General features: G+C 44.5%; 1 protein-coding gene across 6 annotated transcripts in view; it reads left to right on the top strand.

The window, feature by feature from the left end:
- The window catches only part of PARP6 (poly(ADP-ribose) polymerase family member 6), a 216,417-nt gene that overhangs the window by 75,345 nt on the left and 114,278 nt on the right, over nucleotides 1–26,794 (top strand). For all 6 annotated transcript variants that reach the window (XR_011201330.1, XR_011201332.1, XM_069222273.1 and 3 more), the window contains 3 exons: nucleotides 9,976–10,042; nucleotides 12,989–13,138; nucleotides 14,984–15,158. Coding sequence is in view for 4 of the 6 variants with exons in the window: in XM_069222273.1 (XP_069078374.1) it covers nucleotides 9,976–10,042; nucleotides 12,989–13,138; nucleotides 14,984–15,158 (392 nt within the window). In the remaining 2 variants the exon portion in view is untranslated. The remainder of the gene's footprint in view (nucleotides 1–9,975; nucleotides 10,043–12,988; nucleotides 13,139–14,983; nucleotides 15,159–26,794) is intronic.

The raw sequence follows: 26,794 nt of genomic DNA, 5'->3' as shown, positions 1-26,794 counted from the left end.
TTTAGGGCTCAGGGTAGGGGCAGTTTTAAGTGCTTGGGCGGGGTGGAGTATGTTATCAGGTGTAAAGTGGCAGGGTGGGGAGAATTTACTACACATGTTCCTTTACCAAACATGCTTTTACAACTAAATTAGTTGTAAAGGCATGCGTGATAAAGACACGGTCGTTGTTGAGACCGCGTAGTTAAGGCATGCATGATATACACATGTGTTGTTCCATCATACATCCCTCATACCAGTCTAGGGTGTCAGAGCACTTTACATCACACAGACATTACACAGAGACAATCATCATATGTGTGTAAATCAGTGTATAGGAAATGTTACATAAGACAGAGGATTACAAGGTGTAGGAGTCACAGGTCATCCATACTTTTAGCAGGTATAGTTTAAGAGTGCTTTGTCTGGAGAAGCGCAAGCTCAGAATTTAAAACATAACACCATGGTTGGGGGCTCTCTTTAATAATAAGAATTGATTACGCTCAAATTAACCTGTTTTGCAGCATTAAGTTAATGAAAAAGTTTCGGGAAATCATAATGCTCTAATCCATACCTTGAAGTTTGCATGCAGCTCTTTGATGAGTTAATTGCTCACTGTTCTACATTCGGTTTTAATTTATAAACTGCAGGGGACAAACAAAGCTGCTCTCTGATGTAGGAAGCTGGCCTGGTGTGTGGTGAGTACCTATGGTATTATCATCTTATACCAGGTCCAGGTATCCCCTTATTAGTGAGGTATAGGCAGTGCCTAGAAGCCAAGCTCTCTAGAGGTAGCTGTGGATCAGCAGCCAAGACTTATCTAGGAGACATGTAAAGCTCATGTAATACCACTGTAGCCACACAGCACTCACACACATGAAAGAAACACTCAGTGTTACGAAAATAAAGGTTCTTTATTACAGTAACACAAACATTAAAGCACTAGATAGGCAATACTCCAATAGGATGTAACACACTATTATATGTACAGTAACAATCAGAAAGTGTCATAAAAAGCAATAGGCAATTCTGAAGGCCTAGAGGGGACCAAACCATATGCTAAAAAAGTGGAATGCGAAAGTTGGGTCCCCACCCAAGGAAGTGGTTTCAGTAGAGGGAAGCTGGAGGAACTAGGAAACCCCAAAGGTAAGTACTTGAGTGCCCCCCCAGCGACCAGGAGAAAAGAGGTGTTACTGGTTTTTCCCCAATCCGCCAAGAAGACTTCAGAGAAGGATATTGCAAGACGCAGACAAGACTGTAAGAAGCCAGAGGTGGATCCTGGAAGAGGAAGACCTGGAAAAGAAGGGGACCAAGTCCAGTTTACGTTGGAGTTTCCGGTCATGGCAGGAGCTACTACCCACCCGTCTGTGGATGCAGGAGTTGGTCGAAAGGGAGACGAAGACGGTCAGCAATGCAGCACTGGAGCAGATGAAGAGTTCCTGGGTGATGCTGTCGACGTCCCACGCCAGGTGAAGAATTGCAGTCAATCTGTGGTGTGGAAGAAACACCAACAAGCCTTGGAAAAGGCAAATGTCGCAGTAGGAGAAAAGTGGAGCTGCCGGGAACTAGCAAGGTCCAGGGGGACTCACCCCATGGAGGGGAGTCCCAGGTGACCCTCAGCAGCGCAGAGTCTGGAGAAGGAGAGGCAGCCCCCACAAAAGACCTACAGGCAAGGAACCCAGGAGTCGCAGAGAGGCCCATGCAACACAACTGAAGAGAGGTCTCATATTGCAGGAGAAGCACGTAGAGGGCTGTGCTTCACAGGGAAAAGTGCTGGGGGCTAGGGCTACATGGAGCCTGAAGATCCCTTGGAGGAGATGCCAACAAGCCTCAGTAACTGTAAGAGATGCAGTGCATGTGGGTACTGTCCTGCATGGGAAGGCAAGGGACTCAATTCTCCAAAGTTGGACAGCTGGTAGAGAGACCACTCCAGACTACCACCCCTGATGCAGGATCGATGCAGATCAGGAGGAGAGGAGATCCTCGCAGCCGGTCAACATTGCAGTTGGTGCTTGCAGATGCAGGTAAGTGACTCCTTCACTCCAAGGGAGATTCCTTCTTTCTTCTCATGCAGACTGAAGACTTGCTGCCCTCAGAGGAAACACAGGCGGGGAAATGTGAGTTGCTGGAAGGAGCTGGAGAAACAATGTTGCAGGTTGAAGTCATTGCTGGAGCTTCAGATTGTATTTTCCTGTGAAGTCCAGTTACGGTTCCAGTTGACAGAAGTCTAAGTAAACATTGCAGAGGAGTCCTGCTGGAATCTTGCATGTTGAATCTGAGGACCCACCCAAGAGGGAGACCCAGATAGCCCAGAAAGGAGGATTGGTCACCTAGCAGGGTGACCACCTAGGAGGGGGCTGTGACGTCACCTGCTTGACCTGGCCACTCAGATGCTCCCAGAGGCCTCTACCCACCTTGGATTTAAGATGGCAGACTCAAGTGGCCACCTGGAGGAGCTCTGGACACCATCCCTAGGGTGGTGACAAGGGAGTGGTTACGCCCCTTTCCATTGTCCAGTTTCGCATCAGAGCAGGGAATGAGTTCCCTGAACTGCGACAGACTGGTTTATGCAAGGAGGGCACCAAATGTGCCCTTCAGAGCATACCAGTGTCTTAGGGAGGCTGTCCCTCCCAAGCCTTGTAACACCTATTTTCAAAGGGAGAGGGTGTTGCCTCCCTCTTCCAAAGGAATTCCTTTGTTCTGCCTTCCTGGGCTTGAGCTGCTCAAGCAGCAGGAAGGCAGACATCTGTCTGAGGGGTGGCAGCAGCGTGGGCTACCTGGAAGACCCCAGAAAGCTGGTAGGAGCAATGCTGGGGATACTCTAATGAGCCCCCACAGTGCATGGAATCATACAATCAATACTCACAATAGTATTGGGGTGTGATTCTGACATGTTTGATACCAAACATGCCCAGGTTCGGAGTTACCATAATCTAGCTGGACATAGGTAGTGACCTATGTCCAGAACACACATAAAATGGCGTCCCCCGCACTCACAAAGTCCAGGAAAATGGAGCTGGAGTTCACACAGATACCTGCACCCTGCCCTCTGGGCTATGAGGGCCTACCATTGGGGTGTCTTACAGTGACCTGGTGCAGGGACCTGAAGTTAAAGGGTGCATGCAACTTTTTATGCAGGCTGCAATGGCAGGCCTGCGGACACATTTTATATGGGCTCCTGTGGGTGGCATAATACATTCTGCTGCCCCTGGGGAATCCCTGGTCCCCCAATGCCCTGGGTACATGGGTACCATATACTAGGAACTTATAAGGGGCACCAGAATGCCAAATGTGGGATGTGTGTGGTCCAAGCAACCAAATTTAAAGGGAGAGAGCACAGTCACTGGGGTCCTGGTTAGCAGGATCCCGGTGAACACAGTCAAAACATACTGACAACAGGCAAAAAATGGGGGTAACCATGCAAAAAAGAGGGTACTTTCCTACATCTGACAAAAGCAGTAACCCACTGACCTATTCACATTATATGCACTTTGTGATCTCCATGTAGACGTTCTTTGTAGCAGCCATGTTAACTCTATATGTTGTGATGAGTCAAAACTTCCACTAGACAAAACTTAAATCTCTCTCCAGGAAGACCATTAATCACCGAAATTATTGTGAGATTTTTATTGTTGCCTGAAAACTGTAGGTGGCAAGGAACACCCAGCAGGTGCTTTTAAAGCCACAATATACTTGGAAACACAGTGCCCCCATCCTAAGTCAGCACTCGGCGCATTGGCACCGGTCGCATCGCCCTAGAGCCGGCCCTGCTGCCTTTCCTTGCCCTGTCCATCTCTCAGGCCAACTGGTTCTTCCTGGGACCTGTGCTGTGTGCTGATCTCTCTGCTGTCTATCCGGCAGTGTCAGTCACTGTTCTACCGCAACCTGTGAAGTCCTGTAAAGCCTGTGAGTTGCCAAAGTGCTGGCTTCGCATCCACAGGCCATCGGCAGGAAATTAGATTTACAGACAGTCCTTGGCCTTCAGAGCGGGCTGTCACAAATGCCAGAATGGCTGAGGGAGAGACAGGAGACAGAAATGTTGGGGAGGGCAGGATGGTCACCTTAGGGGACAATAATTAGCAGTGGGGCAGGCAAGCTTGAGACAGATGAGAGTGAGATAGAGGCAACAGAAACCAGGGCCCGAACAAACATTGTTGCATAGGGTGCCACCAGCGCGCTAAAGCCTGCCCTGCTCATATCTCACAGTAACTCAACAATTCTGTATTTAAAAAGGGAGATACTTGGCAACACAGCACCGTATTTAAAAAGAAAGGAAGATGCTTGGCAATACTTTATTTAATTTCCCAAACCTTCTTACCTTCTCAGATCTTGCTGCTATCTTCAGGGTTGGATCTTCAAGGGACAGGAAGGGTAGGGTTCAGGAGGGGCGGGATGCAGACAGCAATCAACAAAGGGCTTCTCTCGTCTCCCTTCGTTTTCAGAAGTGCAGACTTCAGGCAGCTGTGGGGGCAAGGTGAGAAAAAATCCCTTGTGTGCCACAGCACAACAAAAGGGCAGAGGGTGAGTGTCCTGGAGGGAGGTCACAGGTCAAGTACAGGGCCAGTATAGGTAACGCTTTCATGCGCTAATGGCCCTGCGAATCACAGAAGAGAAGGGGAAATTCTTTTGTCCCCCTGTTTCCCCCACCCTTGTCCCCTGTGTCCCTCCACTCCACAATCAGGGGTGGGGACATATCCCCTGCATCCCCCACACTTCCTACGCCCATGATAGCGCTTACTACTGCAGACGAGGCATCAAGCCGTTTTACGGCTAATGACATGAGACTCCGGAATCCAGAGTATATTGTTATTCCAGTGGTTGTTGTTGGTTATTGGGATTCGTCTTGTGTTGTCAAGGAAATCATCCCATGCAGTTACTCTAGCTGTTTGGGGTAGGTTAAATTAATCGTAGTTAGATGTGAACCTTAGTCAGAGCTATGAGGGTTCATGCAAATGATTCACAGGACAAATAAACTAGAAGAGATCAGACAGATATTGTCAGGCTGCAGGTATGTGGTTTCAAAGAAGAAGACGTTGTGATCTAAGAAATGAGGGGTAGGAAATTTACAGTGATACAATAGCAAAGATTAAGACAGACCATCAGGCGGCAAAGCAGCCTATATTCAGAGAGGCGAGGCGGGCAGTAGATTGAAGCAGAAGAGAGGGTCATTCCCGAGAAAAAAGGAAAGTGAACAATTAAAACTTTGAAATGAAGGTCAACTTTTCCTGCAGAGGTTTAGAAATATAGTGGGCAGAAGCTTTTGAACTATCATGCACTGTGAGAGATTGAAAAGGTGTCGCAACACTGCGATCCACACTTCAAACAAATAGCATGTCTCTAGTGTAGTCGGCAGGTAACACAAGCAAATGTTGTTTACTATGCATGCTAACATGACATAATCATCAGTTGGCTAACTACTATTGACAAAAAACAAATATAAGTGAGGGAAGCAAACAGGGTCGGACTGGGAGAGTAAATAGGCCCATGCATGAAAATAAAAGTGCCACCCCTTAGTGAATCAGGCAATTGATAAGGGGGCCCACCTTAGCAAATTGGATTCATTTTGAACAGTAAGACACGCTGTACAAATGTTTTGTACAATATGGGAGACTGCATGCCTTCATCCTTGCTGCAGGCAATATTTGTGGATAAATCAGGGAAATCAACAGTAAAACAGGGCCCACTAGACCATAAAACAGGCTTACAAACAGCCAAAAAACCCGGGGTGCACACACTGACCTGTTAGACCAGCTCTTACGGCATTGCCAGATTGACCTATTGGCCAGTCCAAACCTGAATACAAACTAAGCAGGAAGTAGAAGCCAATCAGTCCACTATGTGACCTGAACAAGTTTCAGTTTATCCCAGGCCCTTCTCCCATTGATACACGCACGGATAATTTAATAGCAGTCTCCTTCACATGTATGGGATATTCCAGTGGACAAAGGCCAAAAATAACATTGTCCCTCCTATGCAGCCCACAGTGGGGACCTGTTCAGACAATACCCCAAGGGTGACCCATTTACACCTAATGGCTTGAAAACAGGGGTGATTATGTCAAATTTTGCAAAATTGTGCATTATTGCCCGAAATTCATCTGGCACTGAAAAAATTAAACAAATGATCTGTTGGGGTTAAAATTCAACTTGAAAATGTATTGTGGAGTTGATTTCCTATTGCTTGTGTTATAAACACTCTCACTCGGGTTTGTATTTGTAGTTTTGCACACAAAAATTACCTGAATGGCCCACTCAGGTAAACATTCTACCCAAAATGTTTGTTGATCACCCACGTTAAAGGAACTGCAACTCGAGTTCAAAACACTGCTGTTAATGTTCGGATTTGTAGTTTTGTGCTAAAAAATTATCCAAACGACATCTTGGGGAAAAGAAATCCACCTGAAATATCCCTCGCGTTCAAAAATTACCTGAACGGTACATCTCTTGTTAAAATTTCTTCTTGAAATTAAGTGATGTGGCTCAATGGTGTAATCTCAGTAATTTTGCATACATTTCGTTATGCAAGATTACCAAGATTACATCATTTACTATAGCATGAATAGAATTTTGCCCATGTCCACTTGGAAATTGTTTTACAAGTACATGCTCTTAAAAGGGGAAGAGGACAGACTGAAGCTCCTTCTTCTTCTCAAGACTCCCAGCCTGTATGTTGCAGAAGTGTTATGTTCTTAAGCATGAGTTTCTGGGCCTTTTTGGGCTGAAGCCTCAGTTCTTGTTAGTGTTCATTGAGTTAGGGCAGAAGGTGGGGGTAAATATTAAACTTTGAAAAATGATACTAAAAGGGCATTGTGTGCTGCAAAATTCTTTTATTATAATTTAGCAATATCTTAGGCATGGTTTCGGATTTGGGATGGGAGCCAGAATGGGGCTGCTCTGGTAACCTTCAAATACAGTGTGCATGGATCACACAAACACAGGGACCACACTGGGATAGTGGACATGTAGCCAGGAACACATTGAACAGTGTGGCAGCAGGTACTCGCAAAGTACATAAGGATAAGAGAGTAGAAGTTCAGAGACCTGCAAAGGACCTTCCACTGCTCGGCAAGGCATGCAACTGCATATTTATTAACTGTTGAACGGGGTGAGCTAGAAAGATTTTTTGTTAAAATCTGCAGATTATGCAGCAGATGATAGATTATGTGGCAAATCTATAATTATACCTAAATCGCCATGGCCGCACAATTTCATAATTCCAGTCCCCCTGGTGATAGCTGACTGCAGGTACATCAGGGGCTACAACACTTGAGCCACCTTGCAGAGTATCTCCCATGGATGACCATTACACACTTAACACTCAATTGGCTTAAATTGGAAGGTCATATGATCCATCACCGCACACCACCCCACACTCAGCCCTTACCAAGCACCTCACTTAGGCCCTGGTTGACAGTCAATGAGTCAGTTAGATTACTATGGCCCATGGCCACTAGGTGAAGGATGTCCTACCCTATACAGAGCTCACTCACTGCCCGCCAGGGACCTCTGTCCTGTGAAAGGCGCTGGTGCTAGCGAAGCTCCTTTAACAGTGCTGAAGGTTTGCAGAACACACGCCATGTTAATAGCACCTACTCTGCAAACATTTTTGTTTATTTAGAGAATAAACTCCCAAAGAAGGGCTTTGTTTATCAATACAAAAACAGATGGCCCGACGCGCCTGAACCTTTCTTCTTGTGTATGGGAGTCATTTGTCTTCTTGCCTCCCGAGCAAGGGACCTGCGCTGAACAGAGAGAGATGACCACCACTGTGACCTGGGGGACCCTTGGCAGATGGGCCCTCAGATCAGAGCTTTACAGTGATGGAGCCAGCGAAGGTTCCACCGGTGATAACACAACTCTTACACTGACTCTAAGCAGAGCAGATGAACCACGTTTTTGGGAGCCTAAATGATGGCCTTCCTCTACAAACTACTACACATGCTAACAAAGTAGGACAATAGCCCCTTCATAGAGATGTTCCATTTGCCAATCCTGCAGGCATAGACAGTAGTCTGTCCAGGACATAAAGCGCCACAGAGACAATACATTGGCAAATGTTGTGCGATACATAAACCACACCCCATAACATACTGCTTTCTCTTTAACTTCTTTCCACTTCCATTCATTTTACTATCCTGTCCTTTTTAATTCAATTGTTAGTCATATAACATAACTGAGAATCCACTTGAAGGGTACAGTATGGAGACATTTAAAATTAATGAGGTCTCACAATCTCAGGCTGAGGCAGTGGAGTTATTATTCAGACCTAACAGACAGAGGCTCTCTTTTGCTACAGTAGTTGCGCTATAATCTCAGTCCACAGACGCGAATTGTGTATTATGGAGATAATATTATAAAAAGATGCAAGCATAGTTAGTGAATGCCTCCGGTTGAGTTATTAAATAAGTGCCCTAGCAGAAAGGAAATGCCGAATATCAGGTAACCCTTCTTGCACTGCTTTTGTTTACTCAGCTTTAAAATATTTTGGAAATACACATTTTTTTTCCTCAAAGTGTCAGCTAGTTATTTTCTGAAAATACACTCATTTTATCCACATGCTATGTTTTGTAAATAAAATAATCACCATTTAAAAATACCCTAAATTCGCACTCAAATTCCAACCTTTAATTTTGGCAAAAAGCTATTTTGTGCCATTTTCCGGAAATTGACTCTGTTTGTCCTCAGATGTCAACTTTTAATTTTTAGTTTAGCCACATGCCAAACTCAGCTTTTAATGGTTGTACATCAAGACCACCCCCCCCCCCCCCGACACGGACTTTGGCCTTTCCTTGTGAGGGCTGAGTGCAGATATGGACTCTGCTCCCCTATTCCCTGGGCCTTCTCCAGTCATGCTCAGTGGGCGCTGGGTCTGGCTTTTGCCCAAGCCCTCAATATCTGTACCCACCTAACCAAAGGGTAATTGGCATGACTTTCTGTTATGCTATGTACCCCATTTTAAACATTACATCACAATTATGATGCATTACAGTTTTTAAAAGGTGCACTCCAAATTTGTTTGTTGCAATTTTGTTAAAAAAATAATGTTTATCTTGATGTTTTCAATCAGTCAGCCAATAAATCGATCAGCCAACAACCAGCCAATCTTTGTTTACAAAGAAAAAAGATTTTCCAAAACCATTTCAAGAATTACAACAGCACGTCAAACATAAAACATAGATAACTCAATACAACTATGCAAAAAAATACGACAGATTACAAGGCTGAGAGGAAGGTTAGATGTAAATTCAAACTTTAAAACGAACAAACTTCCAAGTGCATTATTTTACAGATCTCCATGTAAATATTTCATAGCAAGCAACATTCAGTAAAATTAATTCGTAAAATATTTCTATACAGGTTAAACCACTAAAACTAATGCATGCTCAAATCAGGGCAACCTACATTCTTGCATGCCTAGAATTCATATTTTTTAAATATATCTTACATTGCACCAACAAAGTTTTACACCACTAACTTATCAGACTTCAATAATAAGGGCAAAGGAAACAAAAAAGTTGCATGTGATTCTTCTGTCCCCATGTAGGGCGTAAACAGCTACTTGAGATAGCAGGCAACCACAATGCTTAAAGCTCTGCAACGGGAGAATGCCAAAGTAAAACCTCAGATATAAATTGTGCATAACAGGAAATGTATTTTTATTTAAGTACATTTCCTGTCCTGGAAACTGCTTATACTAGATCTTCAGGGCACTTCATGAATGGATTTTAGGTATTTAATGTGCTTATAGTCCTAGAATTTATTTTTAATCAATTGAATCCTATGTTTCATTATAACCTATGGATCTGCCCTCACTCTGTTAAGGCCTGCAAAGGGGATAGATAGTAAGGCTTTCAGAAGATCATAGCACATGAGCTATCCAATGGAGTCATAGGCATCACAATATTTTAATAATTCAGTCAATGCAACTCAATGAATATCACATAAAGTACTATACTAATAACTATTGTATCTTCAATTGTCTCTTTCTCTCTTGTTTTAGAACCATCTATTGAGGTTTTCCAACCATCCAATAAGGAGGGGTTTGGACTGGGACTTCAGCTGAAAAAGTAAGAATCTTTAGTGGCTGCTTCAAGTTGTTTGTGGTGTCTCTTGGAACCCAAGGTATAAAAATGGCTTTTCGCTGATTCCCACCCGTCTATGGTGTTAGGTTGTGTATGCCCCATGAGCCCACTCCCACAATCTGATCCCATGAACCAGTTTTGCAGGACTATAGGTTTCATGTGGGACTCACACAAAATCTAGCTCTCCTGCAAGCATATCTGGCGCCCTAGCTGTAGCTTCGGCCATTCCCTAACCCAGAACATTTTATAGGCACCAAATAAATAAAATAAAAGATAGCTGACATTCTGCAATCTTAACTTACCCCCTCTATTGCTTATCATGCCTACTCTTCAACATTATTAAAAGTATACCCAGTATCCTGTCAAATTACTTTGGTCCACCGAGCCCCCTCATTTTGGTGCTGCTTTTGGCCTCTGAAAAGAGCAGGGGGAGGCACCGTGCTCAGCAGCAACTTTGTCAAGTAGCAAATGGAGACAATGAAAGATAGCTGCTTCTTGCAGGTCAGTGAAGTCATGAGAAAGGTAAGTCTTCCAACATTCCCCATCGGAGAGCTGACAGTCCACCTGTTCCCTTGGGCCTTTGGTGATCTGATCTGGGAGTGTTGGGTGAAGTCAGGGGTGATAGCAGATCATCATCTGCCATTCCATCACTTCCCTTGGCTCTGGAAGCAGAGCGTGGTGGCGAATCAGTATCCACTGTGCCACTTGGTGTATGAAGGCCTTTAAGAGTCAGGAAGAAGACAGTTGAGTGGGTGATTCAGTAACTTTAAGGCGCTGTGATGCCACAGTAGTGAATAAACAACAGTAGATGTTGATGTCACTGCTCGTGGCCTAACTAGGAAGCCATGCAAATCATAATAGTTTATAGGACAACCCATCCCTCCAGACCTAAGGAATAAGCCCTGTCAATCTTCTTGCTTTGACAGTCTGCTTTAGGATTCCTCTGCTCTAGTCTAGACCCTATCCTACCTTTTTTATGCTGCCGATGAGGTCCCCAAGACCCAAATCTTGATGACAGTGAATTGGGCTTCTCCAGATTTGGGAGGTTGCCTTAAACATACTGACCTGCTCCTGCCCTGTACTCACCCTCGATTCCTGTTACTATCGTAAAACTTCAGCCCTTTCCATTTTGTGTTCCCTGCTGATTATAACTCACTGCTGTAGGAAACAACAGCATCCCAAGCAATGTGTGCCCTCTCCTAAGCACACCCCACTTCTGATCTGCCCCATACTCATTGAAACCACTCGTAGGGTGTGCCTTTCGTCAGGCATTCCTCTACTTGCTGTTTCTCAACTAAGTGCTCTACTTGCAAGTTTTATCCCCTATTCCAGGGTTCTTCAAAGTCGGCCCTGGAGAGCCAGGTCCATGCCAGATTTTTAGCATATCCACATTTAGATAAATGTAGATTCCTGAAACATCTTTATTCTAAATGTGGATATGCTAAAAACCTGGCATGGACCCGGCTCTCCAGGACCAACTTTGCAGTCACTGCATCCCTCTTCTGATTTGCACCGTGTTCTTGGTACCCTTCCACTAGCCTGTCTGTACATCAGGACACTGCTCCTCTGGTCTATCCCGTACTCAGGATACCTTATCCTCACTGTTATATTCTAGTTACTACATCTTTCACTTTAATGTGTGCTTTGTGCTTTGGCCACACAACACCAACTCCTGCCTGCCCTGTGCTCAATGCACTTCTCTCATCATCTGTCCTCTACTTCTGGGCTGGTTCCCTTCTCCAAATCCATTTCCCTTAGTCTGTCCTTTGCATGGTGAACTCACTGTTGGCTTTTTCTCTGGTCACTGCTCCTCATTCCTGGGAAGCAGTGAGCACCATACAAATCTTTGCTGTTCTGTCCTCACCACATGCACTCTCTTGCCTTTCCTGTCCTTGCTGTCTTGCCTTTTAGCCTCTCTCTTCGCTCTTGGCCTGTTGTCAACTTATTCAATTTCGACCCCTGTGTGTTTTCTTTACACCATCATTCCCTTATCAAGGTCCCTGTTAAAGATATCTACTTCTGCTTGTCTCTCTCAAGGTGGTAGAATTCTAGCCCATTGTTGCTCAGGACATCCCCCTCCTTTCTAACCCCTAGCTTGAAGCATGCTGCTCTTGACACATCCCAGCCTAAGAGCTCCTTGCTCTGAGTATCTGTTCATGCTAGAGACTCCTTCCTTGGCCTCTTTTTAAAGCACTGCTTTCCAAGGTAACCCCTTTCTCAGAGCACCACTATCCTGGACTCTGTTCTCCTCTATGCACCCCCCTGCGTTCCTCCTCCCTGGCACCCCTCATGACCTTTGCCCTTCGTAGGACACTTCACGCTCTTAGCGTAGACCCTGCTCAATGCACACTGCACTTTGCTAGGAACTCAGTGCACTCTTTGTTCCCTTTCTTTCCTTGTTTCTCTACTTAGCGCTCCCTGGTCCTGGTTACAACTAGACCCAGGTGAGATTTCAGTATGGCAGGACAATCTTGTGTAATTCTCAGCATTTTGCATTAGGTTTAGTATGCAAAATGCCCGAGATTACGCTATTATATGACATTGCTTAATTGAGGTGATGTTCAGGTAAAACAAAAACTGTCCCAGGATCATAATAATAGTGGCAACACGCAGAATGTGAGCAGCTGTTATTCGTGCCATGTGTGATTTTGTCGTTCATGCGTGCAAAATAGGCATGAGGGCATTTTTCTCGTTAAAAATAGTGCAAAATGCTGAGTCTGCATTTCAGGTAATGTTGCATAATTGTTTGTACAAGTTTTGCACTAATGTTGCATAATTGTATGTGTAAATTTTGCACAGGCCAGTCAAGATATGTGCTCTATAAGTTGCATCTCACTTTTAATTTACACACAGCAAGTACACATCTTTTTGGGATTCTTCTCGGTTCAACTTTACGCCCATAGACATTATAATCTGTCCTCTTGTCTACAGGATCCTGGGCATGTTTACGTCCCAGCAATGGAAACATCTCAGCAACGATGTCTTGAAGACCCAGCAAGAAAAGCGGCACAGCTGGTACAAGGCGAGTGGCACCATCAAGAAGTTCAGAGCTGGCCTCAACCTCTTCTCTCCAATCCCAAAGTGAGAACTTCCCCTTAGCTCTTTTTTCCTTTACTTAACCATCTCCACACCACAAAGCAAGTACTCTTCCTCAGCTCTCTCGTTTTTCTTCATTCTGAAGGGAGGACTTCTTGTGAGGGTTTTGCTTTACTCTAGCTGTCTTTCTGGTCATTGAAAGCAAGGACTCTTCCTAAACTCTGTTGTTTTAGTCTGTATCTTCGTGTTACTATTTTCAAAATGAGGGCTGTCTCTTAGCTGCCCTGTTTCTCATTTTATCCTTCTCCCTAACCCTCAGCTCATACTCTATCTCTGTCCATCCTGATGCAAGAGCTGTCCCTCAGCAGTACCTCATGTGTTACTCGCATTGCAAAGTGTTGACTCTCTCCCATATGTCACTTTGTCCTCATCTCTAACCTGAGAACCTTCCTTCAGCTCTGTTCTCTGTTAAACAATGACAACTCTTCATCAGTGCTAGTTTTTAATTCCTCATTCCAAAGCGAGGACTGGGTCCAGGCCTGCCTCTTCACTCTTCTCAATTGTGCAAGGCCTGACCACTACACAGGTCTTTTCCCATATTTATTTTATTTGTTGTAGTTTCCTTAAATATTGAATACTGATCATAGGAGATTGAATGTGCCAAGAGGTGAAAAGTAGAGGAGAGATCAAAAAAGGAAGAAACCATGACATCTGGTATGGAAGAGTAGACAGTGGTGGACCAGAAAGGCCGGCATTGGTTGAGGTTCCCAGAGATTTCCATGTTAACATAAGTGATTGTTGATTTGCTTTGTATTTTGCAAATTAAGGCCTGTTGGAAAAACATAGTTTTCAATCTATGCTCCATCACTCCTGCAATGGTTCCCAAGATACTCCATCCTTCAGGGTTCATTTAGATTTGAACAGTACATCCATGAACACAATTACTCTGCAAATAGCATTTGTGATTAGTGGTCTTGGTGTTTTTGCTCCCTATCTAAGGATTGGGCTAAAAATGAGGAATTACGTGCACAAATGGTGTGTGGTCGCATGTTGCATGCAATATTTTCTTTAGTGTTATGGACTTGATGCTACTTGCCCAGCCAAACACACCCATCTGCACTGCTGCTACAAAAGCTGCTAATCTTGCTGAACAGCAATACGTCCATTTAGGCAGAGCTGACCACGTCTGGGTGGTTCTCTTGTTATTTTTCCAAGGGCTTCATCTGAATATTTCCCACTTGCCTTTGAAAGAGCATATTGTAATATTTGATAATAATGACCAAATTGAGCCCCTCTCCGAACAGAATGACATATTTTATTTCCCCATACTTCAGTAGGATCTTCCCCAGGACATCAGGTCTACTTTACCACAATCCCAAAGTGAGGACTGTCTCCCAAGCTGCTCTATCTTTCTCTGTCTCTCTTTTGCTCTCCCCTGTCTCTCTCGCTCTCTCCCTATTTCTCTTGTTTTAAAGGCACTCCCAAAGGGACACATTTTCCTTAGCCCAATTCATCTCTTCTCTCTGTGCCAGGGTAAAGAGTATGTTCTTCCTGTATCTCCTATATCTGCCTACAGTCTCAAAATGACAGCCCCTCCTCATCTGTCTCTCCATCTCAATTTTGAGCTCACCCTACCATTACTTCTCACACTGTTCCAGTTTTGTCTATCTCAACTCAAATCTCATTGCAACAGAGCTCTTCCATCTTACTTACTCTCTTGTTTTTCACCGGATATGTATGATATTTCCAACCATTCCCAACTTAAAGGCCCTTCCTATAGCTCTTTTTCTGTGATGTATGTGGAGGTGTCACCCCTTTTGTTACAATCACCCTTCAGTTTCTGTGATGAATCACCCAACTATTTTCTACTTTTCTGCTCCCCGTGTGTAGGTCCCCCAGTTTCCCTGTCATCCAGGACTCCATGCTGAAGAGCAAACTAAGTGTACCAGACTTGCGGGGGAATCGTCTGATGAACCGATCCGTTTCCTGCACTATGAAGAACCCCAAAGTGGAGATCTTTGGCTATCCACAGAGTACTCAGCCTCCTCCTGCCCCTAGGACACAGGTACCTGTACCACCATTGCAGGCTCAATGTTTCACATTACTGCAAAGATCTCATCCACTACCATCATCATTCAGTGCACTGTCCCATGAAGCAAGCATTTTCTTCACTTCCTGGTCCATGCACCAATATCCTGATCTCAGCCTCCATCGACTATTGGGACATTATACACAACTGCAGCTCCTCCTGCATTTTAACTGCTGGGACATTACAGATAGCACTGCCTGTGCACTTTGACCCTGACATGTAATTATATCTTTTTTGGGACATTACACATAAGCTGTATTCACACACCTCAAAAAATGTGGCCAGTTGAGGGGCGAAAAAAATAATTGTGGCCCCCTTCTAAAAGGAATTCAGGAGCTAACCAAGCTTAGGTAGATTGAAAAGGAATGGCAGAGACTCTTTCCTCTGGACACTGAGGCTCCTGTATCACCTTAGATGCAATTTACAATTGCTTCATGAGAATGATATAAATGCAGTATTTCTTTGAGAGAATAAGCAGCGTTCCTAATCTGGCAAAGGAGCTTCAGGCAAAGGAGTTCCACATCATTGCAGCTCTACAGTTCCCAAGGCTTGTCAAGTATTCCCTTTACTGTCAAGTCAGTTTTATGAGAACATTTCCTGCTGCTTTGTGAAAACTAATATCACAAATGTGGGGAGACATCATGCATGAAAATATTGCTCCTCAATCATTTAAGGATGGACTTTCAACACCGATTTCGCACACTGTCCAGTTCCGGCCCAAGAGTCTCCCAAGGCACGTCGGTCCTTCCCTTTACTATCAAATCACTTTGTGAGGATATCTCCTGCTATTTTGTGGAAAATAATGTCAAAAGTGTGATTAGACATCATACATGAAAAAATTGCACCACAACCATTTAAGAATGAACTTTGAACACCAATTGTACAAGCTGTCCATTTCTGAGCCTGTAACTGAGATCCAGCTTGGCTCACTAATTATGGACAATCTAACTTTGGGCTCTCCTATTGATCCCTAAACGATCTCTGAAGCAGCTGTGTCTTTTACTGATCCTGGAATTACCCTGGTTACTGAAGATCTCCCTGAAAACAATGGATTGTTCCCAAAGCCTGAAAGACTGATTTGGTAAAGGCCTTTATAAAGAAGCTATCATTAAGTGCAGGTGATCTACAGCCAACTTCTACAGTCCTATCTATATCCTTATTGCCTTATTTAGGCAGATTACTGGAGCAGTTGTTCATGGCCAAGTTGCTGGTGTTCGCAGGCGAAGATATCTTATTGATTTTTTTATTAAGTGGAATTTAGGCCTGGAAACAGCAAAGAGCTGGTGGTGTGATTACACATGCTTGTTGATCGCTGGTGACTGTTTCTGACATCGTCAACCATGCCAGTCTCATAAAGAAAATGGTTGAGGCTGGTCTTGCCAGTCCCAGACTGGCTGAAATCACATCTAGCCATTATATTTTATACAGTTTTTGTGCCTCCTTTCATCCCTCAGCATATAGTGATTAGCAAGGGTTGAAAGGCTGTCAAAAGCTTTCTAAAGCTCAATCCCACAAAAACATGTTTTTTTCTATGGTGGACACTTCCATTATGGAGAAGATGATTTCACTGATGCCATGTTTGGTTTAAAGACAGACCACAGATGACTCTGAACAGCAGATGGGAATTCCCTTTTCTCCTGGGTATGGGGTTCAACAACACCATGGGATCTGGTAAATGATGGAGGACAATTGTTTTATAAATATATTGTTCAGGTAAGGTATACATAATTTATAGAAATGGGGTCTTACCCGGAATAATAGTGTAGGATGCTGTAACTAGTCTTCTCTTAGGTGCACACAGGCAGAGTACTGAATAGGGAATTTATAAGTTAAGACAAACTCAGATGGGGCAAAAGCAGCGTGGCAGATGCTGCGAATGAGGGGTCAAGAAGGACTACATTTCTTCTGAAACACAGGGTCAGTAAATAGCCTGCAGCAGGAGTGAAAACACGCAACAAACTAAGTTGCAGGGATGCAGGATATTGTAAGGACACAAACTGAGTGTGAACAGGTTATTGGGAGAGTAACCTACCAACCATTTATGCCATGCAAGGGTATTTTGGGGACATTGTTTTTTTATCCTGGCTCTTCTCCTGCTCTAGAAAATTTCCTCTGCAAACAGTGTCTTTTTACATTACCCCAAAAGTGTCTTAGGTGGAGTCCCAGTTGGCCTGCCCAGTACCTCTGACTAGGGTGCCAATCTCCCTCTGCCCTTAGCTTCTATTGCTAGGCCTGAATCAGCCCAATCCGCTTTGGCTGCTGTAATGCATGATAACCTAGTTTTATAGATGTTTTCTGACAAATGCGGGACTGGATGTTCTTATGAATCCTGACAGGCAGTTCCTAATCTGTGCATTTTTTAGAAGTCTGACCATTTTTTGGAAACACAGGCTACTTGTTTTCAATTATTGCGTAGCCTAATCATGACTGAACATCTTTGATTACAATATTTTTGCTTTCTCCACAAACATTTTACATTGTTTTCTACAACAAAGCTCTAGACTGATTTTGGGCCTATATAGGAAGAAACATAGCATCCTTTGATTTGAAACACATACTGGCTTCCCAACTAGAGTAGAATACATTTCAAGATCTTAACCATTGTCCATCCGCCAATACTCCAAACTTCTGGACTGCTAGTTTCAAGTACCATATTCCAGGATGGAACTCTGCTTCTAATCCAAACCAATTCCATATTTGTTTGGTAAAAGACAAATCAGTGTCTCAAGCGTCATTCTTTTTACATTTGTCTAATTAAATAATCAGTTCTTTAACAACTCCATCCATTTTTTACCTCCTTTTGAAAAAAATCCCCTTAGCTTATTTCTCAACTTTAATTGTGCTTCTTTCAATTAGTTTTCAGAACAATTACATTTTTAAATGAAATCATCCATTTTTTGTTCTACTTATCTATTTTCATATGACTATTCATTTTTCCCCATGGGACTGTGCGCAGGAATGATATCTTATAAAATAGCTGGGATGGAAGCTCTTGATGTGTGTAAAAGATTATTTATCTCCTCAATTTTCTTGAACAGTGTTGCTGCCCATCTTGTGTCTATGAAACTTACTTTAACATCCAAACAATTGATGCTGACTTCATCTATGCAACTAGTAGTCTAGTTGTAAGTGGACTTCTGCCAGCGCCAAGGGGACTTCGAGGGATGACCAGGATCACCTAACCCTCTTCGTGACCCGAGGATTAGTAGCACCAAGACCCCTGTAGACTGCATCGTACCCACAGCATCTTTTGAGCATCTTCAGCATCCTTCATTTTTGTTTTGAACCATCTTGATTAGGGTTTTGACATTAACAATACATTATACAGGCCAGGACTTGCTCGCCGATGAAACACATCAATGCAAGCATTATTACGACCACCACCCTTCTAGTCATGTTTTATATTTCTAAGATAATCAGGAGATACAGGTTCCTCAAAGTCTATTAACAAATGAACAATTCGAACAGTAAGCCAAGTCAGCAGTAGCTGTATGGAGAACATCTCAAGGTAGTGGGACATTACCTCCAAGCCCAAGTCTCATAGCCCTTCACGACCCCCACCCTGTTATGGTAGACCCTGTTTCTCGTAATATTTGAATACAGGATGAGTGACCTCGCTACACTGTCCGCTCCCCCACCTCCTGAACGTCTGGGACCGGGCGAGGAGGCCAGAACCTGTGAGGGGACATGCTGTAACTTAGGACCAGTGTGAACCTTCAGAAACCATGCATCCTTTCTCATTCCTGTGCATCAGGGTCAGCCTGAGGAACCTATAAGGCGTCTAATAGACCTTCCCAGTCTGCTGCAATGGGTCTCTTTCGCAATCCACATGCCTCCTCCTGCCTGAGCACCACAGCTTCGGCCCTACCACACTTATGCATTGCCACACTTCAATGTCCCATCCAGGGCAACAAACCAGCCTTCCAGTGCATGGTGACCACTTTACAGACCATCAGCATTGCCAAATCAATGAAGCAGTTCGTAGCTCCCCCTGCGTTTCTATGCTTATACAGCCCCAGCATGCCACTCTCCATACTGTGTAGGTCAGTGCAGCTCATTATTCTGGAGAGTGTGTCCATGCCCGCTACCGACAAGTCCCTAACTAGCTGGCAGCTACAGAACATATGCTCCATGTACGCCTCAGGCTCCATATACCTTGGTTCAGCATCCTTTATCCCTTGCATCAAACCACTTTCATAGGAAATCCCTGCAAAGGATAAAAGTACCTGGAACTGACTGAAGACTGCTTCACCTGCTGAGGTAACTGTTTCTGAGGACCTTGCAGGTCCCCTTAACTAGCTCCCTACTGGAGTAAGTCACCTAATGTGACTCCAAGTGACTGCATTACAATTAGCCCAAACTTTTTAGTGAAATTAATGGAATTTTCCAGTTCTTGTTTGCGGTTGAGTGAATGCTTTGAATTAGTATACCTTGTGAGGTCTGCCTTTCTGGAACCTTCTGTGGATCTTTTTTGTTGTAGTGTCTAAAAATGTCTAAAAATACAGTCTATTTTCATAAATTGGTGTCGGTTTTCTTTAGTGTCATATTGATTTCTTCTTCAGTTGTTTTAGTGCTGTTCAAATACTTTACACTTGTTTCTTTGTGTAAGACTTTCTGCTTAGAGCTACAGCTACCCAGGACTAAACTAGGTTTGGTAAATGTTTGATAAACTAAACTTAAGGATCCTAAAGGGGTTAATAAGTTTATTACCTTATGAGGTCGTACAACCACACCATATTATACACCCCATTTCTTTAACTTGGTGCCTAGCAGTGGGACCCAGAATAGCAGTACCATACAGTTGTTGAAGTTGAGACACTGAGAATCCACATAGCTAGACACCTAGAAAAGACGTCTTCTATCTCCCAAGTAATTGTCAAGTGTGTTGAACTCCAGAGGACCGTTTGCAAGGATTGCAAAAACTTTTTCAAGGAGTTGAGAAAAGTTTGAGAAAGTTGTGGTAAAGTTTCTTGCAAATTCAAAAGTTTGAGAAAGTTTTCCAAAAAAAGTTTCGAAAACGTTTCAGGAGCCACTTTGTAAGCAAAGGAATATAGAGCTCAATATGACAAACCTGTCCTCCTTCAAGAGAGGTGAGTTGAGGCCATTTTGGAGAGACAGGAACTTCAACATAGGGGCCAAGTCCAAGAAAAATAATCTGTTCAACGACCTTAGAGCTTGGTAGGAGGCCCAGAGAGTACTCGATGTTTGGAGACTAATTGCCCTAAGGTACTGGGGAAGAAGATGATGTGGAGGACAAACACAGTATCTTGAGTTGAGCAAGTGGGGCAGGTAGAGTGTCTGGACAAAGAAGGGGCCCCAGACCCAACGGTCAGACAGGCTCTATAATTCAGTCAGAGATCCCTGCAAGACAGCATTAAAGCCCTGGATCGTGAAGAGTGAGCCTTAGCCCTGAATGAGAGAAGCCTGGCCCTAGAGAAGAGAACTGCCAGACTGTGATTAGACCCCACAGAAGATAGATGCGGCAGAATGATAACTGAAGGTGCTGACAGGGATGCTCCTTATGTAAGATTGCCCAAAGTCCCTAAATTGTCCCTAAATATGTCCACAGGGATGGCGTAGACAGGTTGATGGCCCTCTATGAAAGATGAAGACGATGGATGCACAAAACTGGGGGACACTACTACTTAGTGCCAGTAGATAGTGGGAATAGGCTTCTTACACGTGAGGATGAGGTAGCAGAATCCTACCCACACATGAAGGCAGTACTTGTCAAGTTGTTTGGTCTCACTACTGAGGAGTTTAGACAGAAACTTAGGACAACACAAAAAAGGGCAACACGAACATGGGTTGCCTTTGTTGACACTTCAGGTAAGGCACTAGATGGCTGGATTAAAGGCAACAAATTACACACATTTGAGGGATTCTACAATTTGATTGTTAAGTAGCACATTTTGACCAATTGTCACTGACAGTAGTTGCACTAGCATGTGGTGGACTATAAGCTGCCTAGCCCCAGGGAACTGGGCAGGACAGCAGGTGACTGGGTTTCCCAACCAGGGTCCCAAAAAGTCCATAGGAGGTGACCAGAAGAAAGATGGTCAGGCCCCCTTTAGGGGAAATAAAGGGGTAAGAATCCTAATTAAAGGAAAGAGGGTATCAGGGAAAGACGTTTTACCTCTTGCAGCCTGGGTTATATTTTGACTGCAATTTGCCAGGATCCAAGAGGGGAGATTCAGTGTGCACCAAAAAGGCACCCACTAGTGATCAACCCAAGGGTTTGTCCAGTGTAGGAATGGGATGGGAGATTGTCTCTAATCCTAGAGAGCCCAAAGGATACATGCCAACAAATACCCTGCAGCTGCTCCCCTTAGGACAGTCTCTGCACCTGAAGTGGCTAGGGCCCTCCTTGGAATCTTCACCAGGGTTGGGTTCCCTATGGAGGTATGTCAGATAGAGACTCAAATGTCATGTCTGTCTATCTGAAAGCCATGTGTGATGAGTGTGGTGTGACCCCTACAATTCCCAAGGAAATGGTTTAGTTGGAAGTTTCAACAAGACCATAAAACGCATGGCCCTAGGATTACCTGAGAAACACAGGAGGAGGTAGGATGCCATTCTAACATGCCTACTATTTGCATACAAGGAGGTCTACACAAAAAAGCTTGATTAAAGAGGGTTGGGAGAGACCCCTTAAGGAACCAAAGCAGGATATGGTGGACTATGTGCTCTGTCTTCACTATAGAATGGCTGAGTACATGAAGAAGGCAGGTAATAATTTGGAGGCCAGCCAGGAGCTTGTAAGGCAGTGGCATGACCAGAAGTCTTCTGAGTAATAGCCAAGATACTTGGTGTGGGCTTTGGAGCCTGATTGCACCCAGGACACTGCAGGACAAGGGAACTAGGCCATATCCCATCATGGAAAAAAGGTGAAAGTCACCTGCGTGGTGGACTTGGGTATCTCCAAAAGCCCTCACATGGTCATTCATGTGAACAGGCTCATGTTGCACAATGACACAATGACAGGGCACACCTCGCCATGTTGATGGTGGCAGATAGAGGAAAGGAAGAAATAAGTGAACCTCTCCCTGACCTCTTGTCCTCAAATGCCCAGGATGAAAGTGTGGGGGGAGTAGTGCACTCTTCTTTCTTAATAGAAGAGCAACAAAGGTACTGCCATCAGTTATTGAGACTGTTTGCTGTTTCCTTGACCCCATGTTTAACAACATGGTGTACCCATGATGTGGACACCGGTGACAGCTTACCTGTTGAGATCATAATATCCATGTTGTCTGACCAGGTAAAAACCAGCTTAAAAGCTGAGGTTGCTAAGATGCTGGAGGTGGGGGTGAATGAGCCTTCTGGTAGTCCATGGGCCAGCCCAGTGGGACTAGTGCCCAAGCCAATCCCAAAGAGTGGAATCCTGACATGAGGTTCTGTGTGGACTGCAGGGGCGTCAATTCAGTCACTAAGATTGATGCCCATCTCATACCAAGAGCTGATTAGCTCATTGATAAGTTGGGGGCAACAAGATATCTGAGTACTTTTGTCCTTACATCAAGTTATTGACAGTTAGCCCTCACCCCAGAAGCAAAGGAGATGTCTGTGTTTTCTACACTTAAGGCTATTTTCAATTTAAAGTGATGCCCTTTGGGTTGAACAATGCACCTCCCACCTCCCAGAGGTTGGTGAATAGAGAGCTTTCAGGTCTGGAGAGGTTTGGTGCAACTTATCTTGATGACTTAGCAGTATTTAACTCTACCTGGGGGTAGCACGTGTTGTACATCAAGGACGTGCTTCATGCCCAGTAGCAGGCAGGCCTGACTGTCAAGGTAAATAGGTGCCAGATAGGGCAAGTCCCTGTTGTGTACTTGGGTCACTAAGTTGGTGGAGGCCATGTACAACTTCTCCAGCCCAAGATCCAGCCAATTCTTACCTGGTAGGCTCCTAAAACTCAGACCCAACTCACAACATTTCTTGGCATGACTGGATATTACAGACAATTTGTAAAAGGCTATGGTACCATATTGGCACTACTAACTGATCCGACCTCCAAGAAACAGCCCAGAAAGGTTATCTGGACTGAGGAATATCAGAAGGCTTTTGACACCCTTAAGAAAGCTCTGTGCTCAAGAAGGAATTCATTGTTCAGACAGATGCCTTTGAACATGGGATTGGGGCAGTGGTGTCACATGTGAATTATGTGGGGTAGGATCAGCCAGTTGCCTTCATGAGCAGGTGACTCCTTCCCAGAGAGCAGTGTTTGAGTGCCATTGAGAGGGAAGCTTTTGCTGTGGTTTGGTTCCTGAAGAAACTGAGACCCTAGTTGTTTGAGACTCACTTCAAAGTTCAAATTGACCACAGACCTCTTGTGTGGCTGATGTAAATGAGAGGAGAAAATCCCAAATCATTGAGTTGGTCCTTATCCCTGTAGGGTATGGACTTTACAGTGGAACACAGACCTAGGCCTGACCGTGGGAATGGAGATGTCCATTCCATGTTCTTCTACTTAGATGATGAGAACGACCAGAATAAATGTTAGTTGCTTATCACCGTTCATCTGAGAGGAGGCATGTAAGGAAATGCCCTCTTTAGGTGGTCATCCCCAAGTTTTTGGACAGATGCTGCTGGTTCTGAGAGTGCACTGAGGCCTGCTAGCCAGACCTCAGTGCCTAAGCCCTTATCCTTAATCAGGTATGTAGCATTGGCTCATAACCAATTGGCTAAGCTAACTTGCCTTTAAGTCTCTAGTAAATGATACCTATGGTACAGATGGCATGTAAGTTAGACGGTCCCTCCAGGGATTGCTGTACTGGTTGTATGACCCTGGGTGTGCCATGAGTAAAATATGACTTCTGGCCCACCAGTTGCAGGCTGGAAGAGCAGTTTAGCCTGACTTTGCGGTTTAAAGCAATGGCAAAGTCAGACTTCTCCCTGGTATATGTGTCACCCATAACAAAGGCCTATCAAGTATAAAGGCAAGGTGCAACATATCTCATGTGCAGAACATGTATTTTACATGTTCTGATAGTAAAAATGTAAAACTGTCGTTTTTACTGTGAAAAGGCTTGGTCACTCAGTTGGCAAGTACATAGTCACACCCTGACCCTTCAGCTGTGCTAACTCTGGAACAGTGTGATCAAATTGGGTCATCCAAGGTATCAAACAACTTGCTACATCAAGCTTGACATGATCCTCAGGTCGAAATTAATGTCACCAGGTGCAGTGTGCAACTGTAGCAAAGTTTCCACTTTGTTGCCTTCAATCTGCTGTGCCTATACTACTTTCACATGGAGTCCTGTTGCAGAGACAGCTTTCAGCCATACTGGGGAGCGTGCTAATGACTCTCAGGTAAGGGTACAATAGGTGCCTGCTCTGAATGAGATGTCACCTTCCTTGTGCAGGAAGCCACACAGGTGTTGGCCCAAAAGGTGAGCTGAAAAGAGAAGCCGCCTTTGAAGGGCAAATGGGTAACACTTGGGAGAGGGTCTGCTCCATTGTTCAGGCAGACAGACTGTCACTAGGGACAGGAGAGGGTACACCAGTTGCCAAACCAGTTTTCCAGGGTCATGTAGCCTCTTTGGTAGGTGCACCTCTGGGTTGGGCTAGGGAGCTGCACGTGCTGGGAGAGGGATCCTGCCATATTGGAGGTGGGTAGAATGTTGCATCCTGGAATGTCCAGCTGCCACACTTTGCAAGAAGTGGTCATCAGGTAGGAGGGAACATGGAAGCCCATTAGCTACTAGCCACATCCTGCCCTGAGGGCATTTTCTGAGGATCAGTAGGGCACCCCTGAGACCCCAAATCAGATCTCGACTGGACTGAAAGAAGGACCAAGGAAAGACTGCCCTGCTGCACTATGGAACCAGCAAAGAGAGGCTGCACCATCGTGGACTGCACCTGTTGCACCTGTTGCACCTGGTAGGTAGCAAAAGAGAGGGACTGTGCCTGCAGTGTCCTGCTCATCAAGTCATCTTCAGAACCTATCCAAAGCCAAGAGACTCCTAGGGCCAGCTAATGGTCTCCTGTTTGCAGCAAAGTGACACACCAGCTGAAGGAGCCTTCTGGGGCAAGTTGGTAGCCTACAGTCTTCAACCCGGGGTCAACCACCGCCATGCAGCACCAGAGACCAGGACCAGACACACAAAGTTGCACCCTTGTTTGCTGAAATCAGAGTAGTGGCCGTGGAAGAAAGGACATAACAACGCCCACTGTATTTAGGGAGGCCGGTGTTATGTCTTTTTTCCTGTTCATCACTGCCAGGAAACAAAACCTGTGACAGCTGTTCCTTTCCTTTAACTGAGATTACTGCTGTGCTGGAGGTAATCTCTTTCCCTACCTTGACGGACTGTACCCCATCTGCCAGCCACCACCGTGCAGCACCAGGAACCAGGTTCTGATGCACAAATTTGCACCTGAGTTTGCTGAATCTTGGAGTGTCGTAGGAGTGCATATTGGACCTCCAGGGGACAACATATGGGCCTGGGAAGGATTTGCCTCTGACTGCAATACTGGGCAACTGGACTTCTGCCAACACCACGAGGACTTCGAGGGGTGTTAACTGCATGACCAGGATCCCCTCACCCCCTTCGTGGAATGAGGAGTAGACGCAGCAAGACCCTTGCCAACCACATCACACCCACATCATCCTTTGTGCATCTTCAGCATCTTTCATCCCTTCAATAGAGCCACTTTCATAGAAAAGCCCTGGAAAAGATAAAAGTGCCTGGAACTAACTGGAGACTGCTTCACCTATTGAGGTAACTATTTCTGAGAACCTTGCTGGTCCCCTTGACTGACCTCCTACTGGAGTTAGTCCCCTAATGTGACTCCAAATGACCGCATTACAACTAACCCAAACTTTTTTGTGAAAATGTTTTCAAGTGTCAAATTCATTCAATTTTCCAGTGCTTGTTCACAGTTGAGTGAAATGCTTTGATTTACTTTACCTTGTAAATTCTACATCTCCTGAACCCTATGGTGGACCTTTTTCATTGTAGTATCTAAAAATAGTTTAAAATAGTTTGAGAAATTGGTATTGGGTTTCTTTGGTGTCATGTCAATTTCTCCTTTAATTGTTTTGGTACTGTTTAAATGCCTTACTCTTGTTACTTTGTGTAACCTTTGCTGCCTTGAGCCCAGCTACCCAGAGTTGAGCTGAAGGTTTGCAAATGAAACCTAATAGTAATAAAGGGGTTGCTAAGTGTATTACACAGTGAGGTCGCCCAACCACACCATATAATATGCCTAATGTCCTCACATGGACCTTATGTCCTGCAAATAGCTTCAGCAAAGGACCTCTATCCTGCTCTACCTGTAAAATGTCAGTGGGAATCGTGACACTGCCCACCAAAACACCCTGGGCCAGATGTAGAAACATTAGGAATACTGATTTCCTAATTGCGATAATCTCTGAATCACTTTAGGAAATCAGTATTCCTAATGTGTGAAATTTTCATCCTAAGTAGCGATTCCGTGTAGGTCGCATATAGATCTACCTCATGAATTTTAATGAGGTAGGTTGCAATTTGTGATCACAGCTATCACAGGGATGGTGGTCTGCTGAGGTCACCATGTCTATGATTGCTTTTCAATAAAGCAATCTTTTTTTTATAATGCAGCCCATTTTCCTTAAAGGAAAACAGGATGCGTTT

This window comes from Pleurodeles waltl, chromosome 3_1 (genome assembly GCF_031143425.1).
Source record: "Pleurodeles waltl isolate 20211129_DDA chromosome 3_1, aPleWal1.hap1.20221129, whole genome shotgun sequence".
In the NCBI taxonomy this organism is placed as follows: Eukaryota; Metazoa; Chordata; class Amphibia; order Caudata; family Salamandridae; genus Pleurodeles; species Pleurodeles waltl.
Note: the sequence above shows the minus strand (reverse complement) of the source record. Positions and strands in the feature narration are given on the sequence as shown.